The sequence below is a fragment of the Peromyscus maniculatus genome, chromosome 16 (assembly GCF_049852395.1).
Source record: "Peromyscus maniculatus bairdii isolate BWxNUB_F1_BW_parent chromosome 16, HU_Pman_BW_mat_3.1, whole genome shotgun sequence".
Taxonomy (NCBI): Eukaryota; Metazoa; Chordata; class Mammalia; order Rodentia; family Cricetidae; genus Peromyscus; species Peromyscus maniculatus.
The window spans coordinates 33,896,723-33,920,380 of record NC_134867.1 but is presented as its reverse complement, the minus strand read 5'-3'; the positions used below and the strand labels follow the sequence as shown (position 1 = coordinate 33,920,380).

The window sequence follows — 23,658 nt, the reverse complement described above, 5'->3', positions numbered from 1 at the left end:
TGAGGAGCTGGGGAAATAGTTCAGTTGGGAAAGTGCTTGCCTTGCAAGTTTGCTCCTTAGAATCCACACTTCAAAAGTGGGCACCGTGGTCCACCTGTGATCCCAGGTAGGGAGGTGGAGGTAAGCAGATCCCTGTGGCTCACACTATCAAATTAAACTACTTGGTAAGTTTCAAGCCAGTGAGACCCCCTGTCTCAAAAGCCAAGGTGAACAGTATCAGAGGGACAACATTCAAGGTTCTTCAGGATCCACCCCATGCTTGCCTCCCCAACACACGTGCATCCACACATACAGAAACCACAGGAACAATCTGACTTTCAAAATCGAAACACTTTGAAAGTATCTTCTTTGGCCTCCTGCTTCTTCTCATTCCGAAGTCAGCTTGGAGACTGGTTTGGTTTCTTCAATGTTAATAAACAGCATCATCAACACCCACAAAAGCACAGAATACAAAGCAAATTCTCTCACCACTTTGAAAGCTCTTGCAGGAGCAGGTAAAGAATTGGTTTCTTCTAAGTACTTATCCCAAGAAAAGTGTTTCATGTGTGAATAGCCTAGGAAATAAAGAAAAACACGAATCCTATGAGGGTGTCATGAAGAAGAGAGTGAGAACACCAACTGTCCTAGAAACATCATGACATATCAGCAGTGTAACCCAGGAAAGAATGCACCCGCCCACAGGAAAACATGCTCCTCCAGAGCATGTTCACAATGATTAGTTCCATTCTCATCGTTGAATCTGACTCCTTTACTTTTTAGATGAGGTTATAGGAAATAGCTTTATTAAAATAGTGAAATAACACATGGGGTTTACAAGTACTATTTACGAAATATTTCAGATAACTCCTCCTTTTGTTAGGCTCAATAGAGAAACACAGCTATATCACAGAATATTTTTAAAAATATGTGTAAAAATAGGGCTGGGGAGATGGCTCAGAGGTTAAGAGCACTGACTGCTCTTCCCGAGGTCCTGAGTTCAATTCCCAGCAACCACATGGTGGCTCACAACCATCTATAATGAGATCTGGTACCCTCTTCTGGTGCCCAAGCATACATACAGGCAGAAGACTGTATACATAATAAATACATAAATTTTTTTTAAATGTGTAAAAATAACCCCCTCTTCTCCTCCCCACTGCCTTTTGTTTCCTCTAGAGCCCCAAATCCATTAGGCAGGCACAACAGTGGCTTATTAGGGTGCAAAATTTGCCACAGGAAGGGGATTTACAAAATCTGAAAATATATTAGTTATGATAGAAGTCGGGTTTCTACCCAACTGAGAAACAGGTATAAACATGGACAGAAGAAAACTAAAATGAAGCCAATAGTCTGAGATGTCAATCAGGTCCCATGGCACCTCCGAGGGGGTTTGGTTTTTTTTAAACACACACTAGTGCCAAAATAGAAAAGAATATAAAGTTCTTCTTCATATGCTTAAGGATGTATATTTCCTACAGTCACTGAGATCCTGATAGGAGCATCACCTTACTAGCACTAAGCAAATAGCAACCAGATCAGGTTTCTAAATAGCACTCTCCACTTTAAAAAAAAAAAAAAAAGAAAAGAAAAAAAGAAAAAAAAAGCCTTTGAAAGAATGGCTGTAGGATTGGGTCTAGACAAGTGAGTATACAATATCCTTAGCTGTTCCAGATAGCAGTTTGCAGAAACCAAGACAAGTGTGTGAAAAAGAGGTAGAAGCCAGCTTAAAAGAGCTCCTACTGGGTACATCTTTAAAACAACTACCTACATGAAATCAACAATAAACTCTTGGATAAAGTTAGTAATCTACAGTTCTACTAAATACATTAACCAGATGAATAACTGGGAAATGAAAAAGCTAATGTTTGCAGAAGAATATCAATTAATTATATACAAAAATAGATGGAATAAGATGGAATAAAATTACCATTACCCATTAACATTTGTCAACTTAGAACAGTAATTAGTTCCAAATAGAAATATTAGCATATGGCATAACTACTGAAAGACAGATGAGATGAGAGGTAATTGCAAAATCTCAAAGACTTCTAGGAAAGAAGTACTGGTAGAAAAGACTAGCAAATATCTCCTTGATTAATTCATGGTTTTAAAAAAAAAAGACTGAAATGCTGTGCCCTTGAAAGGCTTATAATAAAAACACTGTGATATTCTCAAAAAAAAAAAAAAAAGTACAACTTGGAGATGTGTGTAAGTGTGCTTTCCTCTAGTCCCACCACTCAAGAGGCAGAGGTAGGTGGATCTCTGTGACTTTGAGACCAACCTGGTCTACATATTGGTTCCAGGCCAGCATGCCTACCTGGTATGACCATCTCAAAAAACAAAACAAACAAATGTACAACTTGGGTTCAGTCATGAGGAAACGTCCACCATACTCAAATGACATCACTCTGTACAAAATGATTAGTCCGTAAGTCTCACACCTACTAAGGTTGTAATTGTCAAGAAGAGTCTAACTGGGGACCAGAAAAGTCTGCAGCTGAGCAGCAATGCCAGGTGCCTTTGCATAAATGACATTGTGGGACAGCTGTCAGATCTGGATGAGTCTCTGGCTCAAGTGGAAGTACAAATGAGTTTGGAAGTGGTCTTGAAACTTCTATCCACTGGAGGATGTCTCAAAGTAATTAAAAAGGAAATATGCAAGCCTATACACACACATGCATTTTACAGCATATTTAATGACTGCACATGCAGATAGAACACTCACATACATAAAATACATAAATAAATAAATCTTTAAAAAACTTCAGAAACATTCCAAATAAATTATCTGATAGACCATAAGTTCTTAGAAAGAGAAAAGCAAACTAAAATTCCAATGTGGTAAGTACAAGATATAATAAAGATCCCAGGAGAAATTAATGAAATGGAAACTGAGGAACAATACAGTCAACCACTCAAGCAGAGTTTGTTCTTTGAAAAAATTAAACTGGATTGACAAAATTTTTTTAGCAGAACTAACCAGAAGAGAATGAAGATCCATAATAATAGAATTAGATATAAAAAACAAAGAGGTAAGAACAAACTACAAATAAATCCTGAGAATTATTAGTGAAACCTTGGAGCGCATATTCAAAACAAACAAAAGACAAGGGCACTCTAGGGGGAAAATCCGAGACATGTGTAAGTTACCGAAATGAAAAGAAGCAGCTGTGAACAACCAAAGGCACAAGCTACCAACTGAAGCAGCCACACAGCCTCCCAGCAGAGGAAGCCCAGAGTGGATAAACTGCTAATTCTTCCACATCTTTTAAGAAGAGCTCACTCCTGAAACTGCCGCACCACTACCAACTCACTCCACGAAGCCAACACTCTGATTCGCAAAACTTGGTACTGATACACACACACACACAAGAAAAAAAGCCTGAACCAATTTTCCTGGTGAACATAGACAGGAAAGTTCTCAAAACATAAAAGAATGAACATAGGTCCTTCTCTCTCACCCTACATAAAAATTAATAGATTCAGATAAGGCCCTTAAAAACCTTAATGTCAAAATGAATAATATCATAACAAACATCAAGAAATACTGGGGAGAATAAGACAGACCCTTGCACACTGCTGGTGGGAATACATACTGGCACCGCCATTATGGAAATTAGTGTGCTGGTTCCTGTACAAACTATAAATAGAACTACTATGAGGTGAAGTTTCCCTTACTCCATGTGCAGTTCCGTACTTTTAAAACCTGGAAGAAGCACCATTCTGGCTGCCAGAGATACAGGCATTGCGTTTAGAGCAACACTATCCATCTTAGCCCAAATATGCAACCAGTCTAGAGGTCCATCGTCAGATGAATAAAGCAAATATGGTAGGTACACACAGTGGAATTTCAGCTAAGAAGGAAATAAAATTATGACAGTCTTAGGGAAGTGGGTGGAAACAGAGCTCACTATGTGTTGGGGAATATTATTTTAAGATGTATTACTTTTGTTTATGTTGCATTTGTTTAACTCTGTGGAGTTGTGTTACTGTGCCTGTGGAAAACACCTGATGGTCTAGTAAAGAGCTGAACGGCCAATAGTGAGGTAGAAGAAAGGATAGGCAGGGCTGGCAGGCAGAGAAAATAAATATATAGAAGGAGAAATCTGGGAAAGAAGAAGTAGCTAGAGAAGAAGGAGGACTCCACAGGCCAGCCACCCAGCTACACAGCAAGCCTCGGAGTAAGAGTGAAAGTAAGATACCCAGAAGTAGGAAGAGAAGAAAGCCCACAGGCAAAAGACAGATAGGATAATTTACAGTTAAGAAAAGCTGACTAGAAACAAGCCAAGCTAAGGTCAGGCATTTGTAATTAAGAATAAGCCTCCGTGTGTGATTTATCTGGGAGCTAGGTGGACCCCCAAAAGGGTAAAAGAGCAAAAACATCCAACAACCACCATGTGAGTAAAATAAGCCAGCCTCAGAAAGACGTGTATCACATATTTTCTTTCATATGCAGTACCTTGATTTCAATTTATAAGTGTATATATGTATATATATATATATATATATATATATATATATATATTTTTTTTTTTTTTTTTAAAGGCAAGGATTTTAATTTCAAAGAAGGGACAATAAAGACAAGCATATTTACAGAATACACGAACACAGTGTAGCCAGGAGAACTGGTCAGGATATGGACAGACTGTGCATGATATTATAAAGATGATAAAAAAGTTGTCCAAGGACACTGAATGGTTAGAGCCCTTAGAGGAAAAGGAACCAGCGAGAAAGTGCATTTCTGTAAAGAACCATTCAAGTGCAGGCATGGTAAACTAGGTTCATAATTTGACTGGGATTCATTGCTGTTATTTTTGCTTTTATTTATTTTTAATGTGGTAAGATTTACTTAAGACTGAATTTATCATTTTCGTCATCTTTGGTGTGCAGTTCTAGGCCATTAAAAACATACTCTGATATTTGGACATTTTTCACATACAGTTCTGTGCTTTTAAAAGCTTGTCAAAAAAATGTTGTTTCCTTCCATTTCATTACAGAAGCCTATGATGGCGATGGATGGCCTGGCTTGGGTCTCACAAATGAAATTCACAATAACACCACACACATCCCTTCCCAGGGACAGCATCAGGAGTCCATTATTCACTGGTTCACTGTTTATTTACCAGACTCTGATTATGACAAAAACAGTGATGTGTATGAGAGAATTGATATTAAACTGGGAAATAACAAGAACCCTCACAGCAGGTTGGATGGTGGTGTTGCCAGAGGACCAGCCAAAGCTGTCTTCGGTTTGTGCCACAGAACTATTAACGTTTTGCTTTAACTCTTTGCCAATTACGTCTCTTTCATCTTCAAACTAGCCATAAAAATTAGTCAGGAAATAGGCACTCCTTTCTTTCCTTCTACTTACACGAAAACTTTGACCGTAAAAAGGACTAGATAGGCAGGTGATAGGAACGGTTGGTTCCCTCGTTTGTAATCAGGCGTTCTGAGTGTGGCTCTGAGTATCAAGGAACTGGAGGTGAATCTTAAAACACAGATAGCTGTTTGACAGGAATGAAGCTATCTCGAGAAGTTGCAAACTGGGGCTGATCTCACATGCTGCAGGCTCCATCCACAGACTAGCTGCCATGAAACCCAAGTCTCGTTTTTTTTTTTTTTTCTCTGTGATCAAGGTGGTCTGCTTTAATATCCACTGAGCCACCAGCTCCTGATCAGTAGGGCTTCATGTCACCTGATGACCCTGCCTTTTCCTACCTGCAGGGAGCATGACACTTTCAACAGTGACATGTTCAAAAAGAGTCCTTATTATGATGACGCTGATGCATCTGTTTTTTAGCCTGTAAAACCACAAGGACACTGTTCATCAGCAGTTACACTGTTTCTTGTCAAAGAGAAAGCGAGTAAAATAAGAAGGCTCCACACTATTGGCAGACAAGCCCCCCAAAAGCTTCAGGGAACAGAGATACGAGCTAGCACAAGCTACAGCAATCTATGGTGGAACCAGAAATCACAGCAACATAAACAAAAGCAAATGTGTACGCTCTGAACTTAGTCCTAAAGCCACAAGCTCTCACTTCAACAGGACCATCACACCTGCCAGAACTGACCTCAACAATGCGGTCTGTGCTCCACCTTCAACACCCCATCTACTTTTCTTATCTGCCCACGTTTAGCAACTGTGCCCTAATACAATTAAGTCCCCAAATGGATCTCAAGTTGAAAACAGAGAACTATTTTTACAAACTTTGTCAACGAAGAGGCTAATGTAAGGTTGTGATATAAACAATGTCAATATTGAAACTACGAGGCTCTATCAGGGGTCAGAGAGTTTCCGCCAGCAGTGGCCGCAGGGCTTTGTACAGCACAGATGCAACACTCACATTTATGTGTTGTCTTATTTCCTACAGCTGCTTTTGTGCTACGACTGAGCTGAGCAATTGTGACAGGGACTCCAGGGCACACCACATTTAAAGTATCTATTATCTGCCTCTTTACAGAAAAACATGGTCGACTGTTCAAATATATGAAGACCACAGACACATTCTAAATCCAAACCTGGTGGAGTAATAAGTGTTCTTCTATGTTCTTTACACCAACCGACTGGATGGATGTGTGGACTGGATGATTCACACCTGCAAGTTATATAAATGAAAAAGCTGTAATTATTAGAGAGACAGGCAAATACTGTTAGAAAGTTTTAAGAGGAGAATTAATTAGCAATTATGAACACATTCAAGAGTTCTATTTATTACAATCTACCCAATTTGGAAAAAAAAATTCTAAAGGATCTTTCATCCTTCATATAAATATATGTATGAAGTTTTCACACATATAGTGTATTTTTGCTAGATAAATATCATGTGGATTTGACACTATAGTTTTATTTTTCACGAAAAAAAAAATGTTGTTAAAATCTAAAACTTCAGCCGGGCGGTGGTGGCACACGCCTTTAATCCCAGCACTCGGGAGGCAGAGCCAGGCGGATCTCCGTGAGTTCGAGGCCAGCCTGGGCTACCAAGTGAGCTCCAGGAAAGGCGCAAAGCTACGCAGAGAAACCCTGTCTCGAAAAACCAAAAAAAAAAAAAAAAAAAAAAATCTAAAACTTCAAGCAGGAAAAGTACCAAGAGAGCATCCTTTAGAAGCATCATGGGAGAAAATAAACCATGTAAAAGGAAAACTAAAATTATTTTAGCATGTCTAAGGCTCATGGGCAAGATCACTATCAAAAAACCAGCATGCTACAGTACCTACAAAACTCAGGAAACTCATAAGGGGCCGTGGGAAAGGCAGTGTTGGAGGACAGAACACGTGTGGTGTGAAGAGGAAGGTGGGTCATAAGGTTAGGAGGGAGGGAGGGGGCAGGGCAGAGGGAGGGGGCAGGGCAGAGGGAGGGGGCAGGGCAGAGGGAGGGGGCAGGGCAGAGGGAGGAGGGGTAATAGAACAGGAAAGGTTGACTAGTGCTAAAGAAGTTTAGAACTCCATGCAAGAATCTATGGCTGCAGAGGCTTCCTACAAATTAAAATAAATAAAACACACACACACACACACACACACACACACACACACACGCACGCACGCACGCACGCACGCACGCACGCACAATGAGTATAAATGGCCTTATCCTATAACGGGAGTGTGGAATGCTTCTAGATACCATAGACTAACAGAAGGTCCACTGCAAACAAACAAATGCAGAAATGGTAACAGCATGCTATTTCAGTTACTCCTTAAAATCGCAGATTCCAGAGAATAAAACGAGGCGCTTCTTCCCTTTGTTGCTTTCTCTGGCCCATCCTCTTCACTATAATTAAGCACATATTTTTCCTATCAGCACACAACGCTGGTGCTTTGGATTCCTTGCTCCTCACCCCACTCGTTCTATGCATTCCCTACCTCAGCATGCAATGTATCTCACCCATTTATCTGCTCTCTCATTCTTTTAAGTATCAAGTGAGAACAATATGTCCAAACTTGATGTGCCAGGCACTGGACCGACCCTGAGGAAAGGGCCACCGTACATTAAGTGTAAGTCCTTGTTTCCATGGCACTTACAGCCTTGGAGAAAGGAACTGTAGAAATAAAAGCCCAGGATTCCTGAAGATAACAATTCAGAGGTGTTCAAGAACCTTATATAAAATGGTGTGACATTTGGATCTTCTATATGTGCATCACTCTAGGATTACTTACAATAGCTAATATGATGTAAATATTACAGAAGTGTTATGGGAGAATCTATTATTTTAAGCTTGCACATGTTCAGTACCGTTGCAGCCACCACAGGCCTAAATTTATGAGCCATGGCTGGCACAGAGGAGAGCAGACACGTGAAGTAAAGGAATACATGGAGACTCCAAAGGAGCTCCTCTGTGGAGTCGAGTCTAGCCTCTCATGAGGCAGTATTTGGGCAAATACTTGAAGGATGTATTGAAAGAGAGAAGTGAGCCACTCAAACATAGAGAGGAAACTATCCTGGGAAGAGACAAGTCCAAAGGTTCTGATGTGGGGATCCTCACAATGCTGTATCACAGACAGGGTAGGACAGACTGAAGGAAACAGGAAATACAAAATGATGTCGGAATGGAAGGCCACTCATTACATAACGAAGTGGGGGATTTTAATCAAGACTGACGTAAAACATTGTGGAGGGTGTTAGGCAGAGGAGTATCTTAGTCTGATCTGTGTTTCAAAGTGAGAATTTTAACTATTATGCAAACAGTAATCCTTCCTGGAAGCAGGAGCCAGTTACAAGGGGACACAAATGGATCACAGGGGCCTGGACCACAGAGGAGGCAGTGAAAACAGTGATCGGGATTAGATGAACAGTCTAGACATAGAACTAAGAGCATTTGTCAGTACATTGAATATAGGATGTGGTCGAGAGGAAGTCGGGACACTACAAGGTTCTGGGCATAGGCAACAAGAATGTAGCAGCCACTTCCAGGGCTAGGAATGGCTGTTAGCAATAGTTCGGACATCCCAAGTGGTGAATGAAAGCTCCTGCTGTCGGCATGGTTAGCAAATACGTGTTAGACAAACAAGAAAGAATGTCAAATAAATCACGGACATGAAAGTCTAACGTTCACACAGAAAGAAGATGGGGGCGCTGGCTAGTATCCATTTTGGAGTTATCAGCAACTGGGATGATACTTAATCCAGGAGCAGACCTGAGATAATCCAGAGAGAGAGAAGGGGGCGAAGCCCATGTCAGATGACTAGAAAGTGAAGTAACAGAAGCAATCAGCTGGATGCAATGGTGCTACAGATCAAGGGAGAAGCAAGGGCTGGTCATGGGACCTGTCAGCAGAAAGGTCTCTAGGATCAGTGGCAAGAGCACAGCCCAAAAGCGAGAACAAACAGGGTTCAGAGAGAGCGGAGAGGAGGGGATGGAGACAGTGACAGCAGATTTAAGACGCTCAGTTACAAATGGAGGCAGCGAAGCGAGGCATCAGAGAGCAAAAGTGAAGATTTGTTTCATTGCTGAAGTTGGAAAATTGAAAGACACGGGGTGGGGTATGAATGAAAAAAAAAAGAAATAAAAAAGGAAAGGACATGACTGGTCCCAGGTTTCAGGACCAGATGAATGAAAAACAGAAATTAAGAAGGAAGGACATGACTGCTCCTAGGTATGGTGGAGGAGAAAGTTTATTATAGATATGTGGGAGAGCACAGCCAGAGGCAGGGACATCTGGGAGAGTCCAGAGTGGGCATGACCCTGAGCCACGTGAGGGGAGGGGGAGGGGGAGGAGAAAGAGGGGAACCAGGTGCAGCCGCCAGGAGGCCCCAAAGAGGAGAGGTAACCCAAATGGCTGGATTATATGGGGAGAGCATCTGTGGGAAGGACAGCCCAGCCCCTGGGCTGGAGACATTTAGGGGAGGGGGAGGGGCCCGCCAGCCATGAGTGCCCGGTAAGGGACTGAGGAATTCAGGGAGAACCTGGAGGCCAGCACCTGCTTTGATATGTTAAATAGGCACCTCAGCCATTTGTCCCAGGTTTGAAACCTAACAGGGTATATATGGGGATTTTCTATTTTCTAGTTTCAGATTACTTGAAAATAAAAGTTGGGTTTTTGTTTTGTTCTAAACAAGGCAAGAAGTATACATTAGTTAAAAAGGAAATGGCTGCTGAACAAACCCCGTGACGGGGCATTCTATATGCTAAGGCTACATCGGGTTTTAAAACGAACTTCTCTTCCCTCATGTGTGCACCGGTAGGAAGGATTCATCAGAGAGGGTGATATCCTGGTGCCCAGGAGAGGTCAAGGAGGCGGGCGGGGGGGGGGGGGGGGGGGGGCAGGGAGCAGCTGAGCTGGTCAGCCAGGCGGAGATCCGGAAGGTGAGCCAAGGCAGGTGTGGGAGGAAGGCGTCTCTTCTCACTGGTTTTTCTCAGTTAAATAAGAAAGGAAACATCTGTTTGGAGAGGGGGCAGAGTTAGAGTGTAAGAAGTCTGAGAGAGGAGAGAGCCAGAAGGAAATGTAGACTGGAGGAGTAGGACAAGGAGAGAGAGGCAAGGACTGGGGGCCCAGCTGGTGTTAGCATCCACAAGCGGAAGGAAGGTCACACCAGTCAGCATGGGGTGTCCCTGTCTCTAGCACAGACATGGTAGGCAGGAAGGGCACCCGACCTGCACTAGGATGCCAGGCAAGTATACAGGAAGAATATAGAGACTGTTTTACAGGGGAGCAGCTACAGAAAATATTACAGAATGCCAAGAAGCCCATCGGCACACCACAGCATCGTTCTTTAAAAAGTGGTTAGAACCTTTCCCCCTCTGTGCTCTCAAAGATAACAAGTTTCTGAAACCTACACACACACACACACACACACACACACACACACACACACACACGAGAGAGAGAGAGAGAGAGAGAGAGAGAGAGAGAGAGAGAGAGAGAGAGAGAGAGAGGGACCAAGACAGACAGAGATGAGAGAGACAGACAGACACTGGACCAGACCTGACACTGGAGTTCAAATATACGTCACATGTCAAGATACTTCAAAACAGCACAAGAAACTCCACTTCCGAGAATGTCAGTACACAGCCTATCAAAAGACTGTAAAGTTAAGGCCGGGCGGTGGTGGTGCACGCCTTTAGTCCCAGCACTCGGGAGGCAGAGGCAGGCGGATCTCTGTGAGTTCAAGGCCAGCCTGGGCTACCAAGTGAGTTCCAGGAAAGGCACAAAGCTACACAAGAGAAACCCTGTGTTGAAAAACCAAAATAATAATAAGACTGTAAAGTTATACTATAAAGAAGCCAGCTTTGAATAATCTTAAAGCAGCGTTTCCTGGAGGTGATTAGTTATGAGATCGTATTTTTATCAGGTAAACGTGGAACATGACTGCTCTGCAAAACGCAGCTTGGGAAATAGTGGTCTAGAGATAACTAGGGGCCAGAGTCCAGTCTCCCTTTCTACCCAGATCTGTTGTGTCTGTACTGAGAGAGGCTGGAATCTCAACCCAGCCTTCTCCATGGGAAACTAGAAGGTAGAACACCAGGAAGTAACAATGACTGGGGTTCCTGGTGGGTAAGAAAAACTAGTAAATAGTAAAAGCCAAAGAACATTCTAAGAACTATTCAAAGTGATTGAGATAAGCATAGTCACCACCTCCCAAGCCATGCTCCTCGAGGGCACAGTGTTCAACAGGAACACGCTGAGAAGACAAAACCACTATTGAAATCTGCTTTTTACTTCAGGAGAAAATACTTTTAACTTCAGGCTGGAGAGGTGGCTCAGCAGTTAAGAGCACTGGGGCTCATCCAGAGGACCTGGGTTCGATTCCCAGAATCCATATGGTAGCTCACAACCATCTAGAACTCCAGTTCCAGGGGACCTGATGCCTGCTTCTGCCATCAGGGAGCTTGCGTGCACATGACACAAAGACACACATGCACATAAAAATGTCAAGTTGGTCTACTTTCATAAAAGACTCTTTAACATACAGCTCCTTAGGATGGACTGTTAGAATTACATAAATAGGGTTATTTGGATAGCCTCCGCTCTTCTTCATCATTTTGGTTATGGATTTTTACTGATGGTGTATTCCCTTTAAGGAAGTATTTCTATTCCAGCAGCTTGTATGGACTGGTCTGCTGCCCATGTGCTACAAAAAGGCCTGTTGGTCTCTTTAGAATAAGGAACATGCTATATTCCCCTCCTCTGAACTCCGCATTTTAGAAACCTCCGAAGCCTGCTTTTCTCAGATTAGTACTCTAGATGCAAAAGTTTTAAAGTCAAAGCTAAGTTACAAAGTATCAATTGCCATGTATCCAGACAGAAGCTTAGCAAAATCACGTCACATAACCGGAACTTACATCTTCCTTCTGGAACAACATTTTTTTTCTCTCTCAGCCAATCTCATTTTAAAAAGAGTACTGAAACAATTTTCTTTTAAGTTTACATTAAATTATATAACTAACGCACAAAGCAAAATATTGTACATATTTATGGGGTAGTATACAATATTTCAATACATGAAATAACTATTCTCTATTTCTAAAATATTGTTGTGTTATATTATACTAAATAGATTGCTATGTTTTAGCAATTTATATTTTTCTATTTACAATAAAAATACTTTGTAGGCAAAAAAGGAAGTATTTATAAATAGCTTCATACAAAATGAAAAAATAATAAATACACACTCATTTAATTATTTCCTCTGTCAATCAAATATAACTATAAAGTGCCTACCAGATCAACAGTGGTTATTTCAAAGCAATAACAATAAATATCACTAATTTTTGATTATACTTGATTCCTCTATAAATTATAATTAAGGAAATCTACAGCATATTATGTACTGCCTGAATATTACATAAGGCCTTATTCATAACTATAGATTGATTAAACTCACCATTTAAGAGAAAGTCACTGTCTCAATAGAGAAAGTAAGAATAGCCTCCTCTGACCTATTTTTCTTATACTGTCTGTAGCAAACAACACTTCCCTCAGAAGTTGGAAGGCTCCAATCTCATTTCTTTTGCCACATCTTAGTCCCATCTAGTGTTCAAAGGCAGAAATGTACCAAAAGGAATAATAAGGAACTAACAGCAAATCACTTTTCACTGTACCTCTCTATTTCCATCACTTGTGTTTTTATGGATGTCATGTCCGAAATACATTGCAAAACTCTTTAAGTGAAAATGAAAACACAAAGTCTGCTATGATCCATTCAGATCAAGACTAGTCCATTCTGAAACACTCAGAAACAAAGAAAACAATTCACACACACACACACACAAAACCTCATTATTTTTGATTTAATGACAAAGTGAGCAAGATATGAAGGTCATGTTATAGAAATACAGACAGGCTAAGTGAGTACCTCAGCCCCCAAGGTTGGAAAGAAAGAGATCTGTTTTGTTGGCAGTGATTTTGAGTCTAGCCTTGAACTTGCTGTGAAGTTAAGGATGGCTTTCATCCCCTAATCCTCTTGCCTCCACCTCCACCTCCCATGAGATTACAAATAAGTACCATCGTGTCACAGTCAAAAACTACATAAAATCATGTACATATGCAAGGCTAGGCAGAGAGCTAAGGCAGAATATTTCCAGGAGCTTATGTAAGATAAACACTGAAGTCTCTTTCAAGCAACAATGGTTGCAGATTTGTAAGATACACCGCCAACCTCTTCCAATGCCTCATCCCACAACACGGTTGCCTATTTGCTATCCAGGACCTGACTGCCCAGTCACCCATCATATGTGAACTCTCTGTTTCGCTAATAAACTACAATTTTCATCCAGCTGAATCACCTCGTTCTCTCTTGCATCCCTAATTCATATTAATTAATGTGCTTTTTGCTGAGAGTCTCTTGATATCACAGTTAAGTTGGCAAAGATCAAAAGGATGCCATTTAGTCACTCTGAGATCAAACTTTTGTTTCTTCTTTTTCTCCGGGCTGAGAGAGATGTGATTAGTGTGACCAATAATCGAGTCTCAGATACTTTCACTTTCCCCCTCACAGTGGTTTCAGCCTTCCTCCAGCCAAGAAACCATACTCCAAACACTCTAGGTGCAGGACCCTCACCTCAGAAGATGACCTCATCACTCCCCTTTGGCACAGTTTTTCTACTGAGGGTCCCTTACAGCCATTTGCAAACCGGTTTCTGCCCCTCACACTCTTCTTTGAATCCTTGCAGCATGTGATGAGGAGGCATTTGCTGACCTCTTTGCAAGGGCAACTAGCGCTTGAGGCAAGTAATCTACTTAATAAGCAGGTTGCCAACTTCTACACACCCTAGCCCCGGGGCCGAACACAGGCATTCTTTCCTTGGTCAGTGATTCTCCATCTTACATGCGCCCAGGCCTTATTTCATGGTGTAACTCTAACCTCAAGTCTTCTGAGACATCTTTCCCTGTGGCCCCTCCAGTGAGGTTGAGTCAGTCCTTTACTCCACATGCCATAGAAGGCAGCAGCAGCTGGTTCTACTAATTAAACACTAACCACCAACGACTGGGGGCATGTTTCACTCCTACCCTAAGAACACTTGCCCCCAGGGCTGAAGCTGAAGACCATCTGAGTCTCATTCACTCCATCTCTTCCTGTCAACATCGATACCCAGTGCACCTCCAACTAAACTCAGTAATAAAAGACCATCACCTTTGATATCACTCTAAGACCCAGGTTACAAATACATCAATATTACATTAGGGAGAAACAAAGTCATTATTATTCTCAATTCATAAATATAAAAGAGATCTACCGTTTAAAAAAAGTTTGCAGTTTACTTAGGAACAACTGGGGAAAGACTGGGAGGTTTCTTATAAATCACTAATTTGATGCTTCCTGCTCCATAGATCTATTCCTTGCTGACTTCTGCCCTTACTCATTGAGATGCCACACTAAAATGAAATCAAAGTGGCTGAAGCCGCAGTTCTAGTCACCCAGGGCTTTGTGCTGAACATGCAAAGTCTTGCTGTCATGCTGTCCAGAATCCCCAAAGACAAGGTCACCAGAAAATACCATTTCTTACAAGGAAGAATATTTCCCAGCACCTAAGGGGAAAGAAGAGGTGACTGTTCTCATTATAGGTTCTGTCCCTGAAGCCCAGTATCAGACAGCAGGAAGGTAAGAGGGAAAGAGGCTGTGTGTACAGTAGGCGGTAGGTAGGGTACAGGACTCCCAAGGTCACTGTCACAGGGCAAGACAATGCAGAGTTTCTTCCATCTTGTATTCTTGCTGAGGCATTTCAGTTTTAACTAGAATTTGATCTCCTTGACGGAGAAGTCCATGGAAAATTACCCAACTTTATGCTATGGACCCACAGTCAAGATGCCCCAGCTAACTTGTCTTAGCCTGTTAAACTGCCTACTTGTGTAAGCCTCCTCCTCCAGCTAACCACTTATCTTAGCTTCTGTTAAACTGCTTGCTTGTACAAAAACTCCCCTGCAGCTGTGGAGCAAGGTACCAGAAAGGAGCTTTGGCCTTTAAAAACCCCTTACCCCAAACGCTCAGTGCTACACTTGGGTCCCTGAGTGTACTCCCAGCCGACTGGAATAAAGACTTTCAATTGGCCCTAAGATGTATCTGAGTGGTTATCTCTGGTGGGATCCCTGTAACGGTCCTCACTTTCCTTCCTGCGTCTTTAAAATAGTTTCTAGTTACAATATTCTGTGATTTTTAAGGTTATTTCTAAGTCTAACAATCATTAAGAATCCCCGGGGGTAAAGCTAGTTTATTTCTAGCATATACTATTTTCCTTTCGTTTTATGTAGTTCTACAGAAATTTTCATCATGTTCTTCTTTAGAATGAAGAAATACTTTATTACAACTAAACATGTAATATCTCGATGAAGATAGACAGATGCATGCTCTCCATTCCCTCTGTGTAAGATGGAATAGAGTATCCATATCCTATTCAGAGGGGGGTAAACACTCTCATTTCAAAACTACTTTGAATTGAAAAAGGAAAGGAAATCTGTAACCTCAATTACACACCAAAGTCATTTATGAAAAAAAATTCAAAATTCAAAGACTAGAGAACTGGAGAAATTCCAGAGGACTTAAGCAATTTTTAATGTGGCTTAGCTACACACCAGGGAAGGGGGCACACTTTCTTTTTCTGACAATTAACATGATTTCATGTCAATAGAGATATAAATCATCCTCAAAGGACAATTCCAGTCTAAAATTAAGGACATTCATCTATGCTTTGAAAAGTGCCAAACCAGTAATAAGAGATCAGATTTTCACTTTACTCTTTCTCAGAAGGAACCAGAGTCCTTTTTGTTTATTCACCAAGGTACCTGACATCAGAGAAAGTGCCTGTACCAGAGCTGCCCATGGTCATTACTTCATTCCAGAAATCCATGTACAGAGGCAATGTCATAGCAAAGAAGTAATTATGGCTTTAAAACACTGTGATGTGCTGGGCATGGTGGCTAAGGTTTTAATTCCAGCACTTGGAGGCAGAGGCAGGATGATTTCCGTGAGTTTGAGAATAACCTGGTCTACAGAGCAGGTTTCAGGATAGCCAGGGCTATACACAAAGTGACCTTGTCTCAAAAAGCAAACAAACAAAATAAATAAATGAAAAATGACGACAACAAAATCACGGTGACACTTAGGTGGTCACACAAATAAACACTAATTCATTGTGTCTACAGAGAACAAAAGAGCAAGTAAGGCAGTCTTTTGTGGGGGGAGGGGCGCTAGGGCGATGGCTCCTGGGAAAAAGCATTTGTTACACAAACATGAAGACCAGAGATTGGAACCCCAGCACCGACATAAAGCCAGGTGGGCGTGGCAGGCGGCCAGCCAGTAATCCCAGCACTCAGGAGACAGGGAATCCCCCAGGCCAGACGGCTAGTTAGACTACTGAATCAGCAAGCTCTAAGGCTCAGTGGAAGATTCCACTTCAGAAAACAAAATGAAGGAACCGAGGAAGACGCTGACTTTAACTTGTAGCCTCCAAATGCAAACACACACACATACCCACACAAGAAAACACATAAATTCAATGATTCCCCTTCTTAAATAATTCAAGTGAAACTGATATCTAAAAGTTCAGTATGAGGATTATTGATAGGTCTACTGAATATACATATTAAACAGTGGACTCTAATGGGTAAAGGCACTTGTCACTAACCCTGACAACCTGAGCTCAACCCCTGGGACTCACAAGGTGGAAGGAGAGAACCAATTCCCAATTGTTGTCCTGTGATCGCCATATGCACTCCCCTTAGTAAATACGAACATATGCAATAAATTTTTGAAAAAGAAAAAATATGAAATATTTACACAAGTTAATATTCACTTGATAATGGTCATATTGCATCTGAGATGTCTCTAATATATATATATATATATTTTTTTTTTTTTTGGTTTTTCCAGACAGGGTTTCTCTGTGTAGCTTTGCGCCTTTCCTGGGACTCACTTGGTAGCCCAGACTGGCCTCGAACTCACAGAGATCCACCTGGCTCTGCCTCCCGAGTGCTGGGATTAAAGGCGTGCGCCACCACTGCCCGGCTCTAAAATATTTTTATTTCACATGTTCTTAAGACAGAAACACTCCAGAGATGTTCTTCACCATGAAAACCAATTCTAGTAATCAGCTGTGAAATCAAGTGATTTAGGGTTAGGCTGGGGCTGTAGCCCAGAGGTAAAGGACTTGCCTTGCATACACAAGAGCCTGGGTTTAATTCCTGGCATCACCATCCATGAATATAAAAGTCAAATGCTCCGTTATAATTGTATAATTTCATAGTATGGTGTTTTTACTATTGGATACAGTATATCTAAAAATGTAAGGATTAAAAATAATGTTCTTTAATTGGTATCATTTGTATTCAGCTATCTGAGTGGTTCAATTAGCTAAGTATAAAAAAATATAGAAAGATGATCAAATTTCTAAAATCTTACACAAGACACTCAAGAAGAAGAGGAAAGTAAGTCTCTGAATGCAGGCACACATAGGTCTATGTTGGGAATACAGGGACACAAATTTCAATTCTATGTTATGAAGTCAAGTGAAACACAAATCCTGAGTTGGCTGAAAGGATGTTAATTAGATGAAACACATGGGACAAGCAAAAGCTTAAAAATCTGAAATAGGGAAAAGTGGAGCAGAACTTTGATTTAATCTTGCTTTTGCTTTTTCTGTGTATGGATATTTTGCCTGCATGTATGTCTGTGTACCATGAGTGCAGTGCTCACAGATGCCAGAAGAGGGCATTAGAACTGGAGTTAAAGCAGGTTATGACCTGCCATGTGGGTGCTGTTAATCAGCCCAGGTCATTTGGAAGAGCAACCTATGCAATTAACCACTGAGCACCATCATTTTTATTTTTTCAAGACAGGGTCTCCTACGATCCTGGCTGGTCTCAAAACTCCCTAGGTATCAGGGGATGACCCTGAACTTTTGATCCTCCTGCCTCACCTCCCAAGAGCAAGATGACGCCAGCCACCACACATAGTTAGTGCTTTTGTGTTTAACTACAAACTTCCCATTGTTCCGTATTTTGAACTGTGTCCTCACTTTCCCTGCATAAGCATTACATTTTCAAAGCACACATTAACGGAAAGTGTCTCACCAATAGTCATAGCTCTCATCCCAGTTGTCAAAATGGACCAGGAAACGATTGTCCACCATGTCTGTTACCGTGGCAACACAGATGAAGGAAGGGTTCTTTTTGTCCACAGCCTCAAGCTTCATTCCCACTCGAAAGCCCGATGGGATCGCTGTCTATGGAAACATGCAGATTTAATTAGAGATAAGCACACTTCACAACAGTGAGATCAACATACCCTGTACCCCAGCTCCAAGGACAGGCATCCACAGCTGTAGTCACCTAATATAAAATGCTACGCCAGCCTCACAGTGGGGTTGCTGTGCGCTGGCAACAATAAAAACGCAGCTCTACAGTTACATTCAATTAACTGTCTGAGCCTCAGAACTGTAACATCGGCAACCTGGCAGAGTTTAAAATAATTACTTTCTCTGTGTGTTTTAATACCTTAGTCAGAGGAGTAATACTAGGCAGGCAAGTTTTATTCACCACGTGGCCTGATTGTCTAGCCTTCTTTTCCTCGATTATAGATTGGACAATGAAAATTATTTCACACAAAAGGTACACTTAATTGGGTAAAAAAATGCAAAGTCAGTAAAAACTTGCTTCCACCTCTGAGAAGATCTCTCCAGTACTCTACAGAAAGTAGGTCACCATCATATACGAAAAGCCTCAAGCTATTACAACAGCGGCTTACTACTACAGATAATAGTTTTTATTAGCAGCAGCAGTAGCAGCAGCAGCAGTAGCAGCAGCAGCAGCAGCAGCAGCAGCGGAGGTGGCTGTTAATACACGGGGTCATTAGGACTATTACGTATTTTTAGGCAATGCACAGATTACCAGACCTCTGGGATCTACAATGAAAACATTAGAAGTTCACTAAGCTAGTGCCTGAGTGACAGCAATGTGTAAACAACCCTTACAATCTTCTGTGAGAAAACATTCTAATCTCAGAATAGGACGCTTGAATATTCATTATGGTAACTATGAAACAATGTAAGTCATTTCTATCCTCCAATAAAACCCCTTCATTTCAAACTGAAGCAGACAGGCACGATTCTAATGCTTTAAGCAAGCACGCTACCTTTCATTTTTCAGTAAAAGATTAACGTGAAAGAAACATTATATGGCCACGGTGGCAAAAATGTAAACAAGTACTATCTGAAATTGCTGCAAGTCCTGAGTGAGTGAAGGAGTGCAAATAACCTATAGAAAACTTACCATCTATTCGAACCCTGAAATTATATACCATTTATGACCGTAGATATCTGACTATTCTGATGCAGAGAATCTAGAAATAGAAAACTTAATTACCTCTCAAATACCAACAGACAGCCTAAGATTAGGTTGTATGCTAACCATGCCCAGAACGTAGTGATGGTTCAAGGCAGTTAGTTCATCACACCGAGATGGAAGTCAGCATCAGAGGAGCAGCCGTGGGGCAGAGACAGCAGGCTGCTGCTGAGTTTCCAACCAACTGACCTTCCTCCGGGGAAATGTCTTGTCAGAGAATGTACACTGACAAGGCAGTATTTACATTCCAGTGATTAAGCTGTCTGCCCAATTAAGAGATAATAAAATAGGCTGACCATATTTTCTCTCTCCCCTTTCATTCTTATTTCAACCTAGTTGATGTTCAATTTCATCAGAGAACATTTCTTCCATTAGATTTGCACCCTCAAACCAGCTGCCTGATACCACGGTCTGGATGGAATGTGTCCCCCTCCCCCCCCATTGCAGATACTTTCTCCATTTGGAGGGAACCCTGATAGTGATGCTGCTGTCTCTAACCTCTTACTCCCTGCTACCTAAAGGATGAGCCTAAGTGAGCCAGGCTGTGGGCATGTGTTCTACTCTGTCTGCTGTGGCTCCAGGGCTTTCTAGTGTTGCTGGGGTAAGGTGGGATAGAAAAGAAAACCTTTCATTCCAGGGCTCAGAATCAAGAGACTCATTTGTCTGCAGTGAAAGGTCGTGTATGTCCTCCCATCTAGTCCTTGTCAGCTATGAGGATGACATTTTGTTTGCCCCTGCTCTAATTAGATCACATCTTGGGGAAGGACGAGTGTAACGCATAAGTCTCTCTCAGATAGGCCATGGGAGGAACCCCGAATAAAAGCGGAAAGACAGCAAAAAAACAGACAATGCCTGCCTGCACATCTGCCTTCGCTTTTGCTACAACAACTACAGCAAACAACAAAGCTATGAGCTTCAATGAAGGCACAGTGGAGTCCCTGGCGACCTCCTGCCTGCAAACTCAAGCAGGGCTGTATCCATCACACTGTGTGACTCCCATCTGAACAGCGCTCCTAGTTAGATGATGGCAACGGTACAATCTTCCAGGCGATATAATTTTTATGCATCTTAATTGTAAGTCACACCTGGATTTCCTATTATGTTGTCATACCGTTCAATAAGACAACCATAATATGGCTATAAAATAGATATTGACTCATGAAGAATTTAAGCTCATTTCAAAGTTTAATTAAGATACGTGAATTCCACTTACCAAGGCAATAAAATTTATTATAGTTCCTTGTTATCACTTGTGATTTATCCTATGAGACACGGAAAAAAAAAAAAAATCACTCCTCCTGAAAGGAAAAGTACTTTGGATACACTTACTATGTTCTGATTTTCAAATAATGACTTGGGAGCAGCCTGGGCTTTGCACGTCTTCAGGTAGGACTGCCAATTAAATTCTTCTTCTTTATACCCTAGAGCGAAAGCACATGTGGACAGACTTAGGAAATGCACCAAGCATTACCAGCTAATTCCCAGTCCTACTCTGCCTGTAGCTGGAACATGTTCAAATCAAGCAACCAAATGCCTTTTTTCAACACATACAATTTAATCCACAATGGATAACTCTGCATTTTTTAGATACAGGTTGTGTTTACCTTCAACAAACTTTGTTATTATTTTTAATTCTAAACGGATATGGTAATGGACATAGAGAAAAGGAGTAAGGAAGCAAATGTATTTTGAACCAGGTTGGCTTTGTCTTATCAAGCCACTCCCATCAACACGTGGTAGCAATTCCTCAGAAGTAGGACTAGTGAACCGGAGTTATCACAGTCCTCATTCCTCAGTTTCCCTCACCTCGTTTACTTTGAGAGACTAATATGAACAAATAGGAAGTTGGGGAAAACCCATTTTAGTTCTTCAAAAGAAAAATTGGGGGTGGGGGGGAGCGTGGATAATCCCACATTCATCAAGGGTTTTGATAAACAACACTAGGAGAAAAGTCCTTGTCTAACATTGCCAATTCATCAGTCAGCATCTCCTTACGAGAAGTGAATTCCTAGATGGGCTTTTATACATCTCTAATGCCGTACTGTCTTTAACTTTTAGTTAGAACTCACGGATGCTAGCCTATTATAAAATAACCTCTTTGGGGCTGGAGCTTAGTTCAGTGGTCAAGCTCTTGCCTAGCATGTGCAGGGGTCCTGAGCTCCATGCCCAACATTGCAGGGAGAGAGGACAAAAGTATCCAACTGATAGCTTGAATTTTTGACCTTCCAAAAAAGCTAAAAAGGAAGAAATATTAAATACATAGGGGATGAGCTGAAAGTGATATTTGTTTTTTTTCTGGGGGGTGTTTTTTACAATTATAAAACAGGTTAAAAAAAAAAAAAACAAACCCTGGCAGACTGTAATATAAAGGGGTTCTACTGGGTGTGATTGTGGGTGCCTATCTCAACACTCACAAGACAGGAAAGACGGTGAAGAGTTCATTTTGAGACAAGGCTTCGTGTCTCAAAAAAAAAAAAGAGTAAAAAGCAAAGCACTTCAGTTTAGCTAGGGGCATAAATCAGTGTAAAGCACTTGCTTAACAGGAATGAAATCCTAAGCTTGATCCCTAGCACTGAAAAGTGATTATTATTAGCCCAACATCTATGCATGGTAGCTTTCAGTACTATATTTTCTTCTTCAATCTCTAAAATATCAAAACCTATAGGCTCAACGTATAATTTCTCAAGATACTCATATTCTCTCTTGTGGTGGTATTCTAATTGTACTGAAATGTGATTTTGATTGTATGTTAATAAATAAAGTTGCCCGGGGGTCAGAGCTATTAGAGCCATAGACAGAGTGTGGCGGTGGTGGCACACGCCTTTAATCCCATAGATCTCTGTGTGTTCAGGGATACAGCCAGCATTGGAGACATATGCCTTTAAGACCTAGGGGGCTGTACATTCAGACAGTGACGAGGCAGTCATGTGTTTGGGTTTACAACCAATGAGAAGGCAGAACAAAATACTATAAATAGACGAACAGACAGGATATAGCTCTTTTTGGGAAGCTGGGACAGCAGAAGGAAGGGTGAGATTTTAGCTCTGAGCTCTGAGCTCTTGGCTTTCTCTTTTACATTGTTTCTGTGTTTCTTATTTAATAAGACGGTTGGTTACATCTTCTCTTCTCTCTCTCTCTCTCTCTCTCTCTCTCTCTCTCTCTCTCTCTCTCTCTCTCTCTCTAAGGTCTTGGCCTTGAACTCACTTTAAAGCCCAAACTGGCCTCTAACCCATGATTTCCCACCACAAGCCTCCCTAGTACTAGGATTACAGGTGTGTGCCACCATATCTGGCTTCTCAAGACTTTTTCATATAATGAAATAGCAGTAAAACTAATGTCTCAAATAATTTTATTCAACGCTATGTGTATATATGTGTATGTAGTCACACACATAAACAGATAAAACAGATCTGTATGTAAAAGTTGTTTATAGTCAAGAATTATTATTATTCAGATTTTAATCTATATGAAAATACATATATGGAAGTAATTCTCTTAAATTAGATTTCTTTGACTTTAATAAATATGTTTTACATTATGAACAATAAACTTCACTTAATTTTCACAAAAAATAACTTCTAAAAATACCAAGTTAGCATCTAAGAAAGTAAGATTTTACTGAATTCAAAGCACGAAACAAAAAGTAGCAGTACCTTTTGGAGGCTGGAGCTTATGGCTAGTTTTCTCACACCACCCCACCGGGTGGATGTCCAGAGCATCTGCATTTACCCAGAAGTCATAGCAATCAGAATATCCATCAAAGTGAAGCTTTATCCGATATCCACAAACCTGAAATAGGTAAGCAGGTTCAGTAAGTTAAAATACACACACACACACACACACACACACACACACACACTACTACTACTACTACTAATAATAATAATAATAATAAAAATAATGATAATAAAAT

At 41.1% G+C, this 23,658-nt stretch overlaps 1 protein-coding gene across 14 annotated transcripts in view; it reads right to left on the bottom strand.

Moving 5' to 3' along the window:
* Positions 1-23,658, bottom strand: part of L3mbtl3 (L3MBTL histone methyl-lysine binding protein 3) — a 115,907-nt gene that overhangs the window by 44,509 nt on the left and 47,740 nt on the right. For all 14 annotated transcript variants that reach the window (XM_016005242.3, XM_006986708.4, XM_042262174.2 and 11 more), the window contains 5 exons: positions 23,399-23,534; positions 21,075-21,166; positions 18,477-18,628; positions 6,499-6,575; positions 469-554 (listed from right to left, as the gene is read on the bottom strand). In XM_016005242.3, coding sequence (XP_015860728.1) covers positions 469-554; positions 6,499-6,575; positions 18,477-18,628; positions 21,075-21,166; positions 23,399-23,534 — 543 coding nt within the window. The remainder of the gene's footprint in view (positions 1-468; positions 555-6,498; positions 6,576-18,476; positions 18,629-21,074; positions 21,167-23,398; positions 23,535-23,658) is intronic.